Consider the following 19,225-nt stretch of genomic DNA (forward strand, 5'->3'; position numbering starts at 1 on the left):
TTTCAAAGTATTGTACTTCATTTACTCATAAGATTTCACGTCGATACTTGATACACACAAACTTCACGTTAAACGGCACAATTTTTCTCAAACACAATCAATATCTAGTATTATTATCACATTGAAAGAAAAAACAGCTAATTTCGAAAACACATACGTAAGAAGTACTCTTGTAAAAATGTGCCTCAATAAAATCAGTCATTTCAATTTTAGGATAAGAACAAAATATTCGTCACTCTGCTGCCGAGTAATTGGTGACAACCAGCATTTGTACAATTACCAAGTTTTCATATAGATGAATATAATTTATTCAAGGTAGCACATGGAATTGGAGCTTATGTAATGTATTTCCATTAGGCAGAATTTTCTTCACAGAGGGACCTGTATAGACACATTATTGCATAAATTATTGTCATCACATTCCGCATGCAATAGTACATGCACCCCGACACACACATCCCTCTCTCTTCGTTTCATACGTATCTTTGTCTATGCGCACTTATCTACGAGTCCTCCTGCATCTATTTCTATGAGGGTGTTATTCAATTCATTAATGGTCCTCGGTGATGCAAGTTTCTATTTCTCCAGAAGATTTACATACTGCTGTACTAGGTTGGTATGTTCCATCCTGATCATCTCTGCCATGATGTAATCAATATTTAGAGCGACGTGTAGATCACCCCCAAAATCAGAGGTTGAAGCAGCTTCGCTAGTTTCACGATATACAAATCTTCCACGTTACTAACACTAGAAGGGCTGAAATATACAAGAAAAAAAGTCGACAAAAAATTTGAGCAAATATTTTTTTCAATCAGATCCTCCAACTTAAGAAAGACGGACACCTCTTCTCAAACTATATATACTTGAGTCGTGCTTTGAATAGACGGAATTTGTACGTTCAGGGGAAGCATGGCCTACGCATTTTTCCAGCGTCATGTGAGGGAGTATAAAATGACAAATCCAACAAGCATAACGACGAAAATTTTATCAAAATGAACAAAAATATACTATAAGTTTCGCTTTATTTCGCAAGACAGATATATGCATTTCAATATGCAAAAGAGAAGGCTGATTACATTACATACTCACTATTTCATTTGTATTCTATTATATGAAATTTGAAATGTTCTATTTTCTCCTTATTGTCCTGCGGTACAAAATTTTATTCATCCTTGAACATGTGGTTTTAACAGTGGAGATTACTTTGAAAGAAAAAGTTGTTTCGCATGACTGAAGGGGACCACACTAGCACTTAAATAGGACATTTAATGTATTCTGATATGGATATTATTTCCGAGAAAATGTAGCGACCGAGGAATGATTTTTTATATGAATTGTAAAAGATTTCATTTTAGAGCGAAAGAGGTACTATATTATTTCAATACATGTAAAATATATTCGTTTAGGGAAGACAATTTCATGTTCTTTGTAGAAAATTTCATTTGTTTATTTTTCTAAGGGAGCGGGGTTGTTCAGAGCTCAAGATCCCTTCCCCCCAATAAAAGATGATAAAGATTATGCCCTCCTCTCTATCTTTCTCTCTCTCTCCATCCATTCTCATCCCTCAAATGTATTAACATGATTATGTTAGAAGTTAATCCCTCAAACAGTTCTTCAATTATCACGAGAACGAATGTTAATATTAACCTCCGATTGAGCAGTTTCGTACATTTCCCGAAATCTAGATGATTGTCATTCCTATACATACTTGGCTCATATGAATGAAGGTGATCCGTTAAACGATTCTTTATTACAAAAAAGGAAACAGGACCGACCCGAAAACATGATATCCCATGAACCATCTTCGGAAGGGGGTGGTTTACAAAATAAATAATGCAGACATTTAAATCACACTTTGAGCCCAAGAAAAATATTATTTACCTGCTCTTGTACATTCTGATCTCCGACAAGTGCATATTCCTAGATAGTTCCAGATTCTTTCTGTACACCTTGTTTTGCCACGGCTACAAATAAAGAACAAAAGGACGTTTCAACTTAATATTTTTTAGGACTTAACGTAAATTCTCTGAGGATGGCTTAAAAAGAGCAAACTGATTAAAATTGTAGCCTATAACTACATCAGGAGTGAATTATTAACTCCTCAAATGCTATTCATGTATGATCGTTGCTTTAGGGTGCTAGAGATAATCAATTAGATTTTCGAATGGGTACTCATTTAATGCATTACCATTATCCTCACCACCATCTTTTATCACAATTATCATCATCATCATCATCACCATCATCTTCATCATTATCACCATCATCATCATCATCATCATCATCACCATCTTCACAACCACCATAATCATCAAAGTTAGCGTCAGCACCATTGTCGTGAATACATTAATGCTAGTTAGTTTAGGTGAATCCTGAGAATTATATGAATGTGAATGTCCCAAAGTGGTTAAGGTGTTTGGTGTTAAAGATACAAAATAAAGATGTGAGTTATTGGATAACTTTATAATATAATACAAGGCCGGAAATCTCTCTCGAAAGGAAGGGGGACCAGGGGCTGCAAAATTTGACTAGCCTAAAAAGAAAGGTTATCACCACAAATATAATAATACATACCGATTTCAAAGTTTGTATTGATGATAAGCCCAATCAAAATCAAATATCTTCATATTTTTGTATTGATAACCCCTTCTCAAAACACGGAATATATGCTGAAAGTTTCATAATCTTTGTCTGTAGCCTTCCAATCCTCAATAACTTCACGTGTAAAACAAGGGCTCAGAGAGCCTTATGGACTAACAAAATAGCATTATCTGGATGTCAAATATGACTTTGAACGGCTGAAAAAGGCCAGATTTGAATTCTTAACGATTAAAACTAACCCTTCAATCACCAACACAACTTTCTAGTATTGGAATGTTAGTATCATTCACATTTTATTATTAGAGGAATACATTCCTCTTAAACAAAGCTTTAGAAATGCATTAATATAGTGTATATTATCATTACATCTCAGAGCATATGTTTAGCGTTTCACTTCACGTGTAAAAAATGGTTTATACAAAAAGGAGAATAAGAGATTTCTATGAGAAAAAGGGAGGCTATAAACAGAACGTCGTTGTCTCGTGGTTCTGACTCTTGTCTTTCAGTCACAGGGTCATCGGTTCGAATCCAAGCCAAGGAATGTATTCCTCTAATAATAAAATTTTCCAACAATGTGCTGCACTCAACCCAGGTGAGTTAAATGGGTACCCGGCAGGATTAATTCCTTAAATGCATTGAGCGCTCGAAGGCAGCTCGAGCTAAAGCCCGGATAACAGATTATTTATATAGATGGTGCTATATTATTGGTGCATCAATATTATCATTATTATTGTATTAGTTACTGTTAGGGAACCCACGATTTTGATTTCCTCTGAAAATCAAGCTTTTTAGTTTGGGATAAACGTACAGGATTTTTCTTTACTCTAGTTGCAAATCTTACAGGCTTACCTTCTTTTATAAGGTCTACAAGGAGCTGTTTTTTCTTATCTTTGAATGCATCTATGAGTTTCTGAGCACCCCTTCCATTATTCAAGACAAACTTGTCAAGAATAATTTTGTATCTCCTCTGCGAATTCATAGACTGTATTGACATTTGCTCTGCAGAAGTTGCTGTGGCATCATCAAAGCCAAGATCTACAGCAAAGTCATTGACTGGATAAATGCTGCAATTAATTCTATTCGAAAGATCGAGCAAAATGGCATCACTTAGTACATCGCGTCCGGCCATCATTTCCTGAAAGGAACTGGTCAAATAAAATTCTATGATATTGTAAAGTTTAAAAAAGTTAAACTGCATGACATATAAAATATTTAAGAACATGACGTACATCATTGATAAAATTTGCAAATTTGCAAGGTGGTTTTGACAATTTCAAAAGGGCATCTACTACCCCGCCGTACGGTAGTCTTTAGTTTCTTGCAATTACGCAGACACTTTCTAAACATAAATAATACAGTGCGAAATTAAAAAAAAAGTTTACACTTAGAAAAAATCCTGTAAAATTATACATTTGTAATATCCTGAAGATTTTTCCACATTTCAACATTGGTACAGGTCCATTTAAGCAAATGACGATAAAACTGTCGAAAAATATTTCTGCTTGAGTGTGCAACACTTACTTTTGAAAAGTTAGTGAAAAATTATTTGCGCAGAACTTTGAAATAGTTAGGCGAATAAAAGTAGACCTTAATCATGAATAACACATGGAATTTAGCTAGAAAAAATTGATTTGAAAATATCTTTTACTTATTTAACTTGTTTCTTTGCCCAAACCACTTCGAGGAGTGCGTTGCGCCCCACCCCACTCCCCCACACACCGAGACCATCGGGACGATATTTGCTTTACACTGAGCTGTGATTTACATGAAATGGCTTAGGCTTGATTTTCATTTTGTTATTCATTGTCAAGCTTGGGAAAAGTGTGGAGAAAAAATTATTAAATAAAAAATGAAATGTAAACCCACTTTAAATGATAAAACCTTAGTGAAAAAATGCTAGAGATGTCTGATATAAACTTTGGTTCAGATTCAGTTATGTCCTCAGATCCAGCGGGCACAAAAAGGGTAAAAGTTGTGTATACTAAGTGTTAAAATTTCAATTTGGGTGGCAAAATTTTTAGAAAATGCTTGAATATATCCGTTTTATTTCAATTGACTAAAAGTGCAAGGGAAATGTATGAGAAATGTTTCACAGGGTAAGTTTGATTTCACCATTTCCCCCGTGACACAGCGTACAAACTGGCATTTCTGCGCAAACAGATTTCTGCTAGCTTTACAAAAATGGACAGTGCTCACTTAAGTGTAACATTCTGTCAAAACTTTTACTTTCATTGGATAGATGAGACCCAAACCCAGGATTGTATGTGGAAGAAAATACCCACATGTTGTATATTTTTAAATTCCCAGGGCTTTTTCAAAGTGTAAACTTTTTTTTTTGATACGCACTGTATATTATCAAAAGACCTTCATGACAAACCAGTCTTAGCATAAAATTGGTGAATAAAATCAGCAGTTTCATTGGTGACTCTGCATGGACAAACGACATAATATCAGTGTTTCGTCAGCTCCGAAGCTCAAAACAATCTGCTGTCCCTGTTCTCCAATTTCGACAAAGACCTCTCAGCTGTTCATGTAATTTGACGGGTTTTTTTGTCAATAGATTTACCATGTTCTAGAATCCGACCCCGTTGCAAATGAGAAAACTTCTTACGGAGGGGGGGGGGTGGTTACTTCAGATGATAATGGATACAATTAACAATTATAATGAATATTTTAGGTTTGCTAGTGATTCCACTTGGAGCATATTGGTTAAATAAGTACATTACTTTCCTCTATACCCAAACCAACGATATTTGAATGATTTTGTTCGGGGACCAAAACCAATGAATGCAAAATTTGTCCAATTCATATATGACAAAGTAAATTTTACCGTTGGTCCGAATTACGAAATTCACTGGTCGCTCCTTCTGGAGTACTAGGCTGAATACCGGGTGATATGGGTGTGACCGGTTTCGGAGATGGGGCGAAAGTTTGTTCTTGAGTTGTCTCGTCTAGTGGAATTGATATTAGGGCAATGCCATAAAATATATACGTCCGACCCCCTAATATGTGAGACCTTCATGAAACTTTCTGTCTCTGATTAATTCTTTTGACAGTCTGTATTGTTCTCAAAGGACCATGGCTCGGTCAGTTTATAAAGTGGAGTAAGACTTGAGAAAACTAGAGGTCCGACGTACCAAAATGTTGATCATTTTTATTGCATTGCCCATTAGTCAAAAGGCGTTAATACTTTTAAATGAAAATATTAAGTTGACATACATCATAATTATATTTGATGAATTTTTCATTGATCATTAAGGGAATAACGAAAGACGACCAAAATGAGACGTTGCAATAAGAAGAAAGCTAATAATAATAAAGGTAACAGATGAGAAAAGGATGAGAAAATAATAACATAAAAATAAAATAAAAATAAATAATAGCATTATCATCAATGATAGTTATAAAAATGATAATGAAAATAATTGAATTGTATTGCAACAATAAGTACAATCACAATGGAAGTAATATTGAAAATAAGAATATGATAACGATCATAATTAAGAAAAAAATAATGAATAAAATTAAGATACACTAAGAATAAGTTATCAAACCGCCTTGAATAGACATACATCTTAAAACAGACAGTCACTCATTATTGTTCAATCATTGCCTTTAAGGATAATCTTGGAGTAAATTAATTCTTCAGGTAGATTGCTTTCAGAAAAATCATTCTCTATTACTCACTTTCTAGAATCCTTTGAAATGTATAAATCATTTGCTGAACTAAACTAAATACATGAAGTGTTAGAATAAAATCATTTTTTAACTGTATCCGCTATCAAACGATGAGATTAATAAAAAACACATAATATTTTTTACCTTGCAGGTACATTTTCACAACGATCTTCTCTATTGTGCACTGTGTTATGATGAACTGTAATATCACGTCATCATCTTCTGAGTTTCGAGTGTCAACAATGAACGGCACTTTGTGCTCAGACAAATAGGTAAACTTACTTTCATCTATGGTCTAGAATGAAAGAGAAAACAATTACCTATTTAAACATACTGATTCTATGTAGAAAATATCTGGAATTCGTAGGTGTTTCTAATAACTATACGAATGAGGAAATTCACAATTTGCCATCCTCTTCAAATGCAAAAATCAAATGCCAGAATAAAAAAGTGGAGCGCCTCTCGCATGCTTTACGCGATTAAATATAGCAGTGCTGGAATTTTGAAAACAACAATAGAATCAATCACAAACACATTATTTATATCGTAATAAAATATTATGTTCATCGACCCTAAATTACATTTGACTTTGATCATGAGCATGATCATGAGCAGGCGTGTTTCCATAATCGAGCATTTTGCAGCAGGGGGCCCGACCTAATTTGGCGTCGATGTCCTTTTCGAAAAATAGCGCACACCCCCTCCCCGCCAGGCAAAAAAGGTGCTTTAGATGCATGATGATTTATCTTATTTCATAATCACAAAAAAGGGGCAATTGAAGACTACTCTTCTAATGTGTGTTCATAAAACATGTGGAGCGCCTCTGGACGTTCATTGACCCTTAATGACATTTGACCTTGATCAAGTGACCTAAGATTTGTGCGAGATGAGCAATGATACTTGATTACCCCTATGTCCACATTTTATAAACTTCCAAAGTTCTGATGGCAATTAAACAATTTTCCCCAACACAGATAAAGTTTATTACATTTGACCTTGGTCGTGTGACCAGGAACTCGCACGGTTTTATGAATCAGATCCATAAACATTCAGTAACGATGGAAATTCAACAAATACCCCCAAGATTGTAAAAGTTCATTGACTCTAAATGACCTTTGACTTTCGTCATGTGACCGCAAACTAAAAAAAAGATGTTTAGTGATACTTGGTTACCATTTTGTCCAAGTTTCATGAACTAGGTCTTTATATTTGCTAAGTTATGATGTCATTTCAAAAATTTAACCTTCAGTTAAGATTCGTTTTTGATACCCCATTATGGTCTAGTTCATAAACCCTAAATGACCTTTGACTTGACCGTCGTCAAGTGACCTGAAACTTAATTCCAAGTGTCATGAACTACATGTAGGTCTTTATACTTTTTTAGGTAATGTCATTTCAAAAACTTAACCTTATGGGTTAAGATTCCAATGTTGACGTCTCCGCCGTCGGAAAAGCGGCGCCTAGTCTCGGTCTGCTATGCATGCTAGACAAAAAACATATCCATGAATATGATGTAATACCACATTTTAAAAAGAATAAATGCGACCAGAAAGCATATAACTTTAAGCACTTCGAAGCTTCAGTTAAGTTAAATTTCTCATCAGAGAAGGCTATACTAGAGTTATGTAAGCGAGAGCAGTAATTTTAATACCAGGGCAGTTCTAGCTTTCAGCAAGGTGGGGGGATATTTTCATCCATATTTTCCCGATCGGAAGTTAAATGCTGATTTTTGTTCATGTTGTTTTTGAAGGTGTAGTCCTTACTAAAGACTAACGGGTTTATTAACATCTAAGCTTTATTCATACTTTCAAGTTAAGGAAGATTTATTTAATTTTTAAGTCCAAAGAAATAATGATAAATAATATAGGATTTGTATAGCGCACCTTCACTGTAAGAACTGTGTTGTTAAAACTGACACCAATTGGTGTTAATAGAGGACCACACCCTGAGGTGTTAAAATAACACCCTAGAGATTAAACATAACACCAAAGAGTGTAAAATAATGTAACAACCATAGGTGTTGTAATAACACCTATAGGTGTAGAACTAACACCACCAATTTAACCCCGGTGTGAAATAACTGGTGTGGTCCTCTATGTACACCGGTTAACACCACAGTTTTTGCTGTGTTCCTAGGTGCTCAAGGTACTCCTATGTTACCCAGCTAAGCTAGTCTACCGATTCTGGTGCGCATGGCTTTTTGATGAATTACTTCCTGCCGGTACCCATTTACCTATCCTGATCCCGGGTCGAGTGCAGCTCAGTGTGGATAATTTTTTTGCAGAAGGAAAACACGCCATGACTAGGATTTGAAGGGGCGAGAGTCAGAACCATTAGTAAAAATAACGTGAATGCGAAGCGAGAGATATTTGGGGGGTATGTTCTTAAACCTGAAAATTGAACATTCGGATCAATTTTGTATGCATGAGCTGGATGGATATCTATTTAAACAATATTGATGCGAGCGCAAACCACGAGCTGAAAATTTTGATATTCTGACCAAAATTCGGAAATGCTGAGAAATATTGATAATCAATTCATGAATAGGATTGGCGTCTAAATAATCATTCGATGCGAGCACGAAGTGTGAGCGGAAAATTTTTGATATTCCGACCCCAAAAACTGGACATTCTAAACCCCTCAAAAAAGTTTTGCAACTCAGTTTTGGGGGATGATATCTTTTTGGTTAATGAAGTATAAAAGATGAAACTGGTATCATTGGAAAGTTAAATTATTCTTCTTTACAATGACATGCCATTTGCTGTGATTATGTAATCATTGAATATGCATTCACCCTGAACATCGAGATAAGTCAGAAGTGAAATGTTGCAAAATGAATTGATTTCTAACAAGAGTCTCCATTTCTATAGAATTTCCACCATGCAGGTGACAGTGAATGCACTCGGTCCATCATCGAAACAATTGGAAATTCGCTATTGCAAACGACACATTTTGCAACATTTCATGTCTAATATTGCTGCGTATTATCATGTCTGTGTATTTCATGATAACACTAGCATAACAAATGACACATGATTGTAAGGAAGAATAGTCATGCTTTCTAAAGATATCCCTTTTACTCATGATGATGGCACATTAAGAAATTTATTAGCACTCATACTTGCAGTTTGAGATGCAGAACTCAAACATGACATGGCAACGAATTTTGCAACATTTCATTTTTTACATTGCTGCATATTTATCATGTCTGTGTATTTCATGATAACACTAGCAATACGAATGACACATGATCGTAAAGAGGAATAATCATACTTTCTAATGATACCACTTTTACATATGATGATGGCAAACTAAGAAATTTATTAGCACTCAATCTTGAGTTGCGGAACTTTTTTTGAGGGGTTTATATAAGCACTATTTGTGACCATGAACAGGATGAGTATCTATCTAAACCATATTATTGATGGAAGCGCGAAGCGCGCCAGATGAAAATTTTGATATTCGATCTGACCTAAAATGTAGATATTCTAAGCACTTTGGTAATCATGACAAATAATCATTTGTAGACGGCCATCTCGTTTTTAAGCCCCTGTTTTCACAATAACTTCAGCGCCTAAGGGCATGGTTTCAGATTATTACTGGCGTTCCTACGCGGGGGGGGGGCAGTCTGCCCCCTTGACGAGTCACAACCCATGCAAAGGACGTATCCCTGCCCCCCCCCTGACGAGCTTGAAAACCTTTTCTCCCCCTGACGAGCTTGAATAACTTTTTTTGCCCCCCCCCCCGACGAGCTTGAAGACCTTTTTTTTTGCTTGTCAAATTTTTTTCTGGTACGATTGAAGACCTTTTTCTTTGCTTGTCAAATTTTTCGGCGGACGGTTTTACCCCCCCCCCCTGTGGAAAATCCTAGGTACGCTACTGCAGATTATGATGCCACATATCCCCACCCTTTCCAAATTCGAGTGCCCCCCCCCCCCCCGATAGGATAGCCTCTCGGGGTGGCTGTCCTATCCATCCTTCAAAGAAGTAGAGAACTCGGCGAATGATTCTAAGAACGACCGAAGTCCACCATTCAATTAATTATATGATGTTATGCACATCCACATTCTTACTGCACTCAACCCAAGTGAGGTAAATGGGTACCTGGCAGGAATTAATAAATTAAATGCTTGTGTGTTGTAAAAATCTGGAGTCTATAAATCCGGGTTAATAATATCTAATTGATTTGAAGGGGCATAGAGACACATAATGATTGGCGATATACAAACTAGGGTAAGTGTAGGTAATTGGAGACCGTAGGTAATTGGAGACCACTGAAGCTGAAACTATCCTGCCCTGCCTGCGCCTGGCTATAATGTTGTTATAGCGCCATTTACAGTTTCTACAATACTTCTGCAAGATCACTCTGCTTGTTTACGATACAGGTAGTCATTTAGTGCAGCAAAAAACTTCGAAATAGGTCAAGGTATGAAATTTTCATCTTAAAATTTTGCTCTGGTGTAAAATTTCATTTTTCAAGGAATGTTGGAGCGTGTTCACATAGTGAAGAGGTGATTGGTAAAAGTACTTCCAATAGGAAGTTTTGTAAGTGGGCTAGCCACATAAACACTAAAAACGGCCACTGTGTGTTGTGTATGGGTGATACTGTGGCCACAATGAACTGGTCAGTCCAATTATGAGTGTAGGTAATGGGGGACACCAACATGGCGACTGTTTGTTATGAATGGCAGGTGTCATAGGAAAGTCCTAGACCTCCTGCTGGTGGCTTTATTGTGCTTGTGGGGAATAAAATAGCAAAAAAAAACATTAATTGCATTTAAAGCATCTTTTCTTTTATGTAATGAATCTAAAAAATGACTGCAGAAATAATAAATATGGGCCTACTTTCCTTTCTTTTTTTTCTTCAGAAAAGTCATTCTTAAAGCACTTCAGAAAATTTATGATTTAAAGCATCATTTATTAATGCAACCACATCTGGTTCATATTGTTTTAAAATGTTAAAATCATTAGCTACATGTATTTCTGTAAGAAAAGTGTTTGAACTTAGCATGACAGTCCCATTTTTACTAAAGTTTTCTTGCAAATAACATGATTTGTAACTGTCCCTCATTACCTACACATGTAGGTAATGAGAGACCTTTGATGATGACGTTATTAGTCCTCATTATCTTATTAATCAATTAATTTGTGTTCACCATTTTGTTACCAAATATAGAGTAGAAGTTGCTGAAGAGGAAAAAAACCTTTTAAGTGTGTGTCATTTTCCATCTTCATGTTAATTATGCAAATGAGCTTAACGGTCTCCAATTACCTACACTTACCCTATTCATTTATTACTATTATTATTATTATCATCATTGTTATTGGTATTGTTGTTGTTTTGTTGATATTATCGAGTTCAATTCGACTTTCAAACCTCTTTCGCTAGATTACCTCAGCTTGGCCATTCATGGTGCTTTCTGGGCAAGTAATGTGTATTCCCCCAGAGCGCCATCTTACGAAGAAATAGTTTCCAGTTGTAGCCGCCTTGTATCCCTCCTCAATCTAAGACAAATTATCAATAACAATAAAAGAAAAGAAAATTTACCCCCCAATTTAATTCCCACAATTTTTCCTCCTATTCATATTCGAACTTTTATTCGGTATATGACTGAGCTAGCTCAGAAAAAAACAGAAACCAAATAAATTTATTATTAAAGTATCTATTTAATCGGCCTACACTTATTTGTGACTTCGACAGGTAGTGTGGATGGAAGACATTTACGCGAACGTTAAATTTTTGTAATGATGATGCAAGTAATATTATAAGCAAGGTGCTTGACGAGTATTCCCTTATTTCGCCATCATTAAAATATGCAATGTGATCTTTTGACCCCTAGATGATCTTTCGACCCCATCATCTTTCTTCTTCCTTCTTCCTGTTACTGCAGGCAAACTCTTCCATCTAGATATAATTGCTGCAGGCGTGTATGCCTAGTGATGAATTTGAATTAATGATGTGCCTCCGGCTGAAGGTAGACATTTGAATTTTGTGTAGCCTTGTCTTAAAACCATCGACCGATTTAGCTTTACGTATGATGGTAGCAGATTCCATTCTGCCATGGTCCTTGGAAGGAAAGAGTACTTGAAGCAGTCTTTTTTTTTGTTGGCCGGGAAAAAGAGATTGACGATGATTTCCGTGTCCTGACAGAATTTTGAGAGGAGTTGTTTGATATAGACCTACGATGACTGAAGCACTGTGATTTACAGATTTATATAAAAGTGTATGTCTTGAGATAGCATTTTTATCTTCAAGAGATTTCCATTCAAGTGTCTTCAGCATCTGGGAAACAGTACTGGTTCTCGTGTGATCTTTACCTACGAATCTAGCGGCTCTTCGTTGAACTGCTTCTAGTCTACTGATCTGGTCTTTCGTGTATGGGTCCCACGCAGAAGCACAGTACTCCAACTTTATAGGCTGTTTTTTTTATACATTTCGGGGGCAGTTATACAAGTTTCTTCGAAGGATGCCTAAAACCCTGTTCGCTTTGAATAAGGTAGTACTGACAGGGTCCGACCGGGTTAAATTGCTAATTATATCGACACCTAAGTAATTGTGACTTGTGACAACTTTTAGGCGTTACCCATTCATATCATAGGTGGTTAAAGGGGGGGGGTTAATGAGTGATGTGCATGACATGACACTTCGGTGTTAAATCTCATTTGCGATGTAGCTTCCTAATTACACCGAGTATTAATGTCCTGTTGTAGAACTTTCCCATTATCCTGTGATTTCATCTCACGGTAAAGTATACAGTCATCTGCAAAGAGTCGAACATGTGACTATATCTTTGAGAAGATCGTTGACGTACAGTAAGACTACCAAAGGCCCTAAAACTGTACCTTGGGGGACGCCCGATCTTACTGGAACAGAGGCTGATGCTTCTCCTCCTAGTACTGAGATGGTTTAGTAAGGAAGTTTCTAATCCATATTGAAGGGGTCCTGTTATGTCTTAATGGTTCAGCTTACGATAATTGTCAAAAGCCTTGCTGAAGTCAGTTATGATAACATCTATACTTGACTCTGGTGATTCTAAGTTTTGGCCAGGTCTTTGACAGTTTTAGCAAGTTGGGTTTCACAAGAGTGTCCTTTCCGAAAACCATGTTGTTCTTTATTTAGTATCCCATGCTTCTCAAGGTGAATAAAAAATGTTTGAGTAGATATGTTCCTACAGTTTACATGGAATAGACGTTAACGAAACAGGTTTATAATTGCTTGCTTTGAGCGATCCTCCTTTTTTAATATGGGAGAGATATTTGCCCTTATCCTTTCCCCCGGAAGTTCTCCAGTATCTATTGACTTTTGGTAGATCTGTTGTAAAATTGGAGCAAAATTGTCTGCACATTCCTTTACAACTAATGGTAGGATTCCATCTGGGCCTGGTGCCTTTTGTGGTTTGAGTTCTTTCAAGAATTCTACAATTTTCTGGCTTGTTATCACAATTTTTTTTATACATGTGGATGGACAAGAAGAAGTTATACTGTATGTGTAGGTAGGTTGTGACAGTTCTCTTGAGTGAATACAGACTCGAACTGGCAGTTGAGGACATTTGCCTAGTCTTGCGGAGTTTATACGGTAATACTTCAATACTTCTTGAAGTGTTCAGAGAGGCTACTCCAGTAGGGACACTGTCTTAAGCTCTTTATGAGTTTCCAGAAGGACTTCTTGTTTTCTGTAGTTAAAATTTCCCCCATTTTATTGATATACACTGCGTTCTTTCCTTTCTTTATAAACACACATGTGGTATTACCCAAGGATCATATGTACCATGTATGGGTATGATTGATGCAGAAATAAAGAAATTAGAGAGGTTTGAACAAAAACTTGACATTTTGCCCCTAGATAATCTTTGACACCATCATCCTCAACTACACATTACCCAATTATCATTTGTACTAAATGTGAAAAAAACTGAAGCAGAAAAATAAAAATGAGAGCAATAAGGAGAACAAAATCTAGACCATTTGACAACTAGATGATCTTTCCGCACGTGGCATTACCCTGTGATCATTCAGACCACCTGTATTCAAGATTGATGCAGAAAAATGAAATGAGAACAAGTTGCATAAAAACTTCAAACATGGAAGTACATGACCTCATATTATTTGACATTGTTACCCATAAATGACATTTGTCTTCCTAATCCTCATTGAATCACTTGGGACTACCCAAGGACCATACCAAGTATGAACATTATTGATGCAGAAATAAAGAAATGAGAGCAAGTTAAAGAAAAAAAAACTTTACTTTTTGACCCCTAGATGACCTTTGATCCCATCATCCTTAAATGAACCCTTGTTGTGTCATCCAATGATCCTAATTGAAGCAAGTGTGATCAAAATTGATGTAGAGAAATATAGAAATGAGAGTAAGTTGAATAAAAACATCGAAAAAGGATGAACATGCATGATCCCATATCTTTTTAGCTTTTGACTCCTAGCTAGATGACGTTTGACCCTATCATTCTCTTGAGCTTTCATGAGGTACTACCCAATGATCACGTACTAAGTATGAACATAACTGATGCAGAAATGAGACCAAATTCTTAGTTTTGTTGCAGACCAACGGACTAAGATCAGGAAAAAGCGGATCACTGGTATCTGCCGAACTTTGTTCACGCGAGACAAAAAAGGAGAAAGTACAATGCTATTTATTTGATAAGCGAAAAGTGCAATTGAACTACAGTTTTAATGGAAAAAGCACACTACATGTTGGAAAACAATTATGATGAATGCAATAGGAAAAAGAAAAATAGAAGAGGCCTACCTTTCCTTCTGGGAAGTTTTCGTCTCGTACATGCAGTCGCAAGATGTGCATTTTATTCTTTGGGGTTGACACCGGAATGTAAGGAGTGCAAATAACTCGTTTTCCAATGAATGCCCATTTGAAGAGAGCTACAATCCAGGATTCCGAGAAGTGGTTTAGGTAGATATCTAGGTCTCGTTGTCTCACGATGCATTGCAGACCCTTTTTGGTTGAAGGGATTGCCGTAAAACTGTCTGAAGCTATTCGTCCAAATATGATGAAATCAAATTAATAAATGAAAAAAATATAAACAAAATTTATTAATCAATATACTTACTGTGAAAATAGAAGCCTTTATTTTTTGATAGGATAATGCCCACTGGAATGACACTTTATCGAATTTCAGAGACGTCTGCGAGGCCCATGGCCGGAAAATGTTTGATTCCAAGTTTTGTGAACTAGCTCCATAAAGTTTCAAAGTTACAATGATAATTTTAGAAAATACCACCGACATGGTAAAAGTTCATTGATCCTAAATGACCTTTGACTTTAGCCATGTGACCTGAAACTCAAGCAGGATGTTTGATAATGCTTTATTACCTTTATGTCCAAGTTTCATGCACTAGGTTTACATACTTTATAAGTTATGATGAAATTTCAAAAACTTAATCGTTTGGTTATGATTTCGATATTGATCCCTAAAGCATGGTCTACGTTCATTGACCCTAAATGACCTTTGACCTTGGTCATTTGATTTGAAACTAAAATATTACTAGATCACTCTTTTGCTTAAGTCTCATGAACAAGGTCTATATACTTTCTAAGTTATGATGTCATTTCAACAAGTTATCCTTAGGTTACGATTTCAATATTGACGCCGCCGTCGGAAAAAAGACCAGATTATTTTATTTATTGATTTTTGCAACATATTTTGCATAAACACATTAACAAAGAAAATACAATAATGAAAATCTATGTATAGAACTCACAAGCACAACAATGAACAAAATTGCATGTTTTATTACACATCGATTCTTAGAAAGTTGCAGGTATCCCCTCAAAACAATTACAATTATTCATCATACATATCTTAACGTAAGGGTGCAGGTGCATAATGGCGGGGGATGGGAGGGGGTGGACAAACGCTTGGTCCTCACAAGGTATGTTTTATTTCTATTCTTGGTATTTTCCCCTCTGATTTGAAATGATGTGTTCTTTAGACAGAGTGATAGAACAATTGTTCATTTAACTCTGTGAATATTCATAATAATGGTTTAATACCTTTTAAAGAGATAATTCTTTTTTCAACTGTTTGAGTGAATCTGGCAATGTATTCCATACGTCAGGCCCATGATGTCCAAGTGTTTTATGTGCTAATAGTATTCTGGGATTTTCTAAGTAAATATTTTGACAGGTTTGTGTTGGATATGAATATGAAAGAAATCGGTAAATACAAGAGGAAGCATTTTGTAATGATATTTACACAAAAAATAGCTATTTGTATAGTATTCATATCATATATCTTATACGTATACATATCATCATGGGCTCATCAGCATTTGAAATATCTTGGGGAAAATCGTCATTCCTATGAGAAGTCTTAAAATAAACAAAATCAGTTTACTTATGTTTAGAGATAACTTGTTACATTTGAACCACGAAGAAACATTTTTCAATTCAAAATTCATTCTATATATCAATGCATCTGACTTTCTGTGGGATAGTAAAATGTTGGTGTCATTAGCATATGAAATGAACTAAGGAATTGGAAAAGAATTTACTTTATCTTTGATATAAATTAAAAACAGAAGTGGTCCCAAAATCCAACTCTGTGGCACTCCACATCAAATATCACATCATATATAGTCGCAGACGAGACAAACATCGTTCTCGGGGGCGAGGGGCCTGATATTGAGTGAGTAACAACTCTCATCACTAACTAAAATAATCATGACAATGCATGTTAAAGCTTGATAAAGATTTCGTTTCACATATTTCACTCACGGTAAAAATGATTAGCCTACTGATTGATTAAATTCATATCTATATAAAAACCACTCAAAAGAAAAACTCCAAATTGCAATTAAGTTCAATGAAATTTGATTCTTTGTTTGATTTCCATTTAAACATAATACAAAGACACATAAATCAGATACAACACAACATAAATCATGACGGGGTGTTAATAAGAACCATCAGATTTTGTAGGTAGACATACAGTATATCCAGTATGTCATTTGAAATGAAACAATATATGACTTTGCTTTGAAATTTTTGGTAGTGAAAAAAATTAATTGTTCAGACCTTACCATTTTTGCGATAGTAGGTGACGATTTGAGCAGATTCTGGTTTTTGGAACACACCACAATGTGGCATTGTCACTTTAACTGGTCTCTCAAAGGATGCATTAGATGGTGACATCTTCAAACCAACGGTAATGATAGCTCCAGTTTCCTTCAGTACTGTGAGCAACTCAGGTGGAACCTCATCGATAATATCCACAGTAATATCTTTTGCGCTGTAAGCTTCACCCGATGGAACGTGAACTTCAATACCATATTCCTCAAGCCGAATAATGCCGATATCATCAGTGACATTCACCTGACTGTCAAAGCCTTGAACTGGAACTTCATCATGATGACCGCTCATTGACGAGATACGATGAACAGGTTCTGTTACCCCTTTCTGGTCATCTACAGGCGTTGGGGCTGACTGGTCAGGTTCTGACTCCGCTGGTTTTACTTTCCCAGATTCCATCCATTCAACTATGTCTTGCTTGGAGTATCCTCGTGTTTGAAATGAATATTGATAAAGATTACTTGTCATTGTATGCTTACTGTCCGATCAAGGATCTAATTTTAAAGGAATGCTCTTGGGATTGCATGATTCCATACTTTCCTTTTTTATTCATTAACTTTTCTTAAATAGTCCTGCTTGTAGGTATACGAATAAATTGCGTCATAGTTATGATTCAAAGTCAACCATTAGCCGTTCCTTTTTTGGAGGAAATTGTCAGATGGAAAAATGAAAAAAAAAACTAATTTCGCTAAAAAAATGTATTTACTGAGATAGAAAGCCCATACCATAAATGCTTGCTACAATTTTTAAGACATTTTGTACCCTTTCGTAGGAGGCAGAGTATCTTCTGTTTTAGTGCTAAGACCTGAAGAAGTTATGAAAAAGGAATATCTATCAAATGCCATTTAAGTCTCTACTTGCATGAGGTTTTACAATAATGTCTTATTACATATGAGTACCAGAACCCCTGAAAAGGTACTTTGCTTTACATTTTGATCTGAGCAAGGTTCGTCTATCTTGGAAATAGAATATCAAACGATATCTACCTTCTGTATCACGTTCATGTTGCATCCGAACATCTGGATGTCTGAAAAAAAGGAAGAAAAAAATACACAAGGTAAAACTATAAATACATTGTGAGAAATTTCATCTTTTAACCCTTTGAAATGTGCGACCATCATGTCATGTTGCACTGGCACACACTTTTGTTTTTTTTTCATACTGTTTAATTCTGATTCCATGAACAAAAATGTAACATTTCAATTTAACATTTCAAAACACATAAAATAATATTTTACATTTCATATTTTGACTTATTTCACTAACTTAATACAAGCATAAATCATATATAACTTAAAGGAGAAACAATGAAATCATATGCACGAACTCGCGCAACGTCCGCACACTCTCGCTCTCTCCCTCACGCACACCCACATGCGCTCACACATGCACCCCACACACAGAAGTGTAAATGGATGCAATTCTACAATATTCCGGACGTATAGGACCTTCGTATGTGCAAATATGGCGGCTTCAGACCACAAAGCCCTGTAAAATGTGCTGTCATTGGTTCAGATGCAGCATAATAAAGACCAATTACAATCAAATAAAAGTGTTTAATTCACCAAATGAATTTATTTGCCGAAGCTACTTCCATTTTGAAAAATATTTTTATCATGTGGATAGATGTATGTTTTTTATCGATTTGAATTCGAAACAAACATGTTCATTTTTTCTACTCAATACATTTTATATAACACAGTATCAATGTTTGCATTGCTTTCATTGACTGTATTTCCATCATAGTTTTTTTTACGTTATTTTATTTTTTTAGTTATAAATGTTAAATGTGTCTATGTTCAATGTAATTATCTTTTTTTATGTTATGTTGATATTTTTGTT

At 35.6% G+C, this 19,225-nt stretch overlaps 1 protein-coding gene and 1 long non-coding RNA gene across 2 annotated transcripts; both read right to left on the reverse strand.

Moving 5' to 3' along the window:
- Positions 1-432: 432 nt before the first annotated feature.
- LOC121429439 lies at positions 433-5,537 on the reverse strand. Its single transcript, XR_005971933.1, has 4 exons — positions 5,432-5,537; positions 3,451-3,746; positions 1,882-1,964; positions 433-756 (listed from the first exon to the last, which is right to left on the reverse strand). It is a non-coding gene; the product is annotated as an uncharacterized LOC121429439 (long non-coding RNA).
- Positions 5,538-5,770: 233 nt separating this feature from the next.
- On the reverse strand, positions 5,771-17,807 carry LOC121430164. Its single transcript, XM_041627441.1, has 5 exons — positions 17,335-17,807; positions 15,047-15,285; positions 11,674-11,784; positions 6,424-6,574; positions 5,771-5,790 (listed from the first exon to the last, which is right to left on the reverse strand). Exons 1-5 carry the CDS (start codon positions 17,780-17,782, stop codon positions 5,771-5,773), a joined length of 969 nt encoding a protein of 322 aa, XP_041483375.1. The 5' UTR covers positions 17,783-17,807.
- Positions 17,808-19,225: the final 1,418 nt, after the last annotated feature.

This window comes from Lytechinus variegatus, chromosome 16 (genome assembly GCF_018143015.1).
Source record: "Lytechinus variegatus isolate NC3 chromosome 16, Lvar_3.0, whole genome shotgun sequence".
In the NCBI taxonomy this organism is placed as follows: domain Eukaryota; kingdom Metazoa; phylum Echinodermata; class Echinoidea; order Temnopleuroida; family Toxopneustidae; genus Lytechinus; species Lytechinus variegatus.

Excerpts from the sequence above, each read along its gene's own strand:
- LOC121430164 (XM_041627441.1), bottom strand. The coding sequence starts at position 17,782 with ATGGAATCTGGGAAAGTAAAACCAGCGGAGTCAGAACCTGACCAGTCA. Across the intron at positions 15,286-17,334 it reads CACCTACTATCGCAAAAATG|CTTCAGACAGTTTTACGGCA; the intron begins GTAAGGTCTGAA and ends TTGGACGAATAG. Across the intron at positions 5,791-6,423 it reads TGTGAAAATGTACCTGCAAG|TATTAACGCCTTTTGACTAA; the intron begins GTAAAAAATATT and ends TTCATTTAAAAG.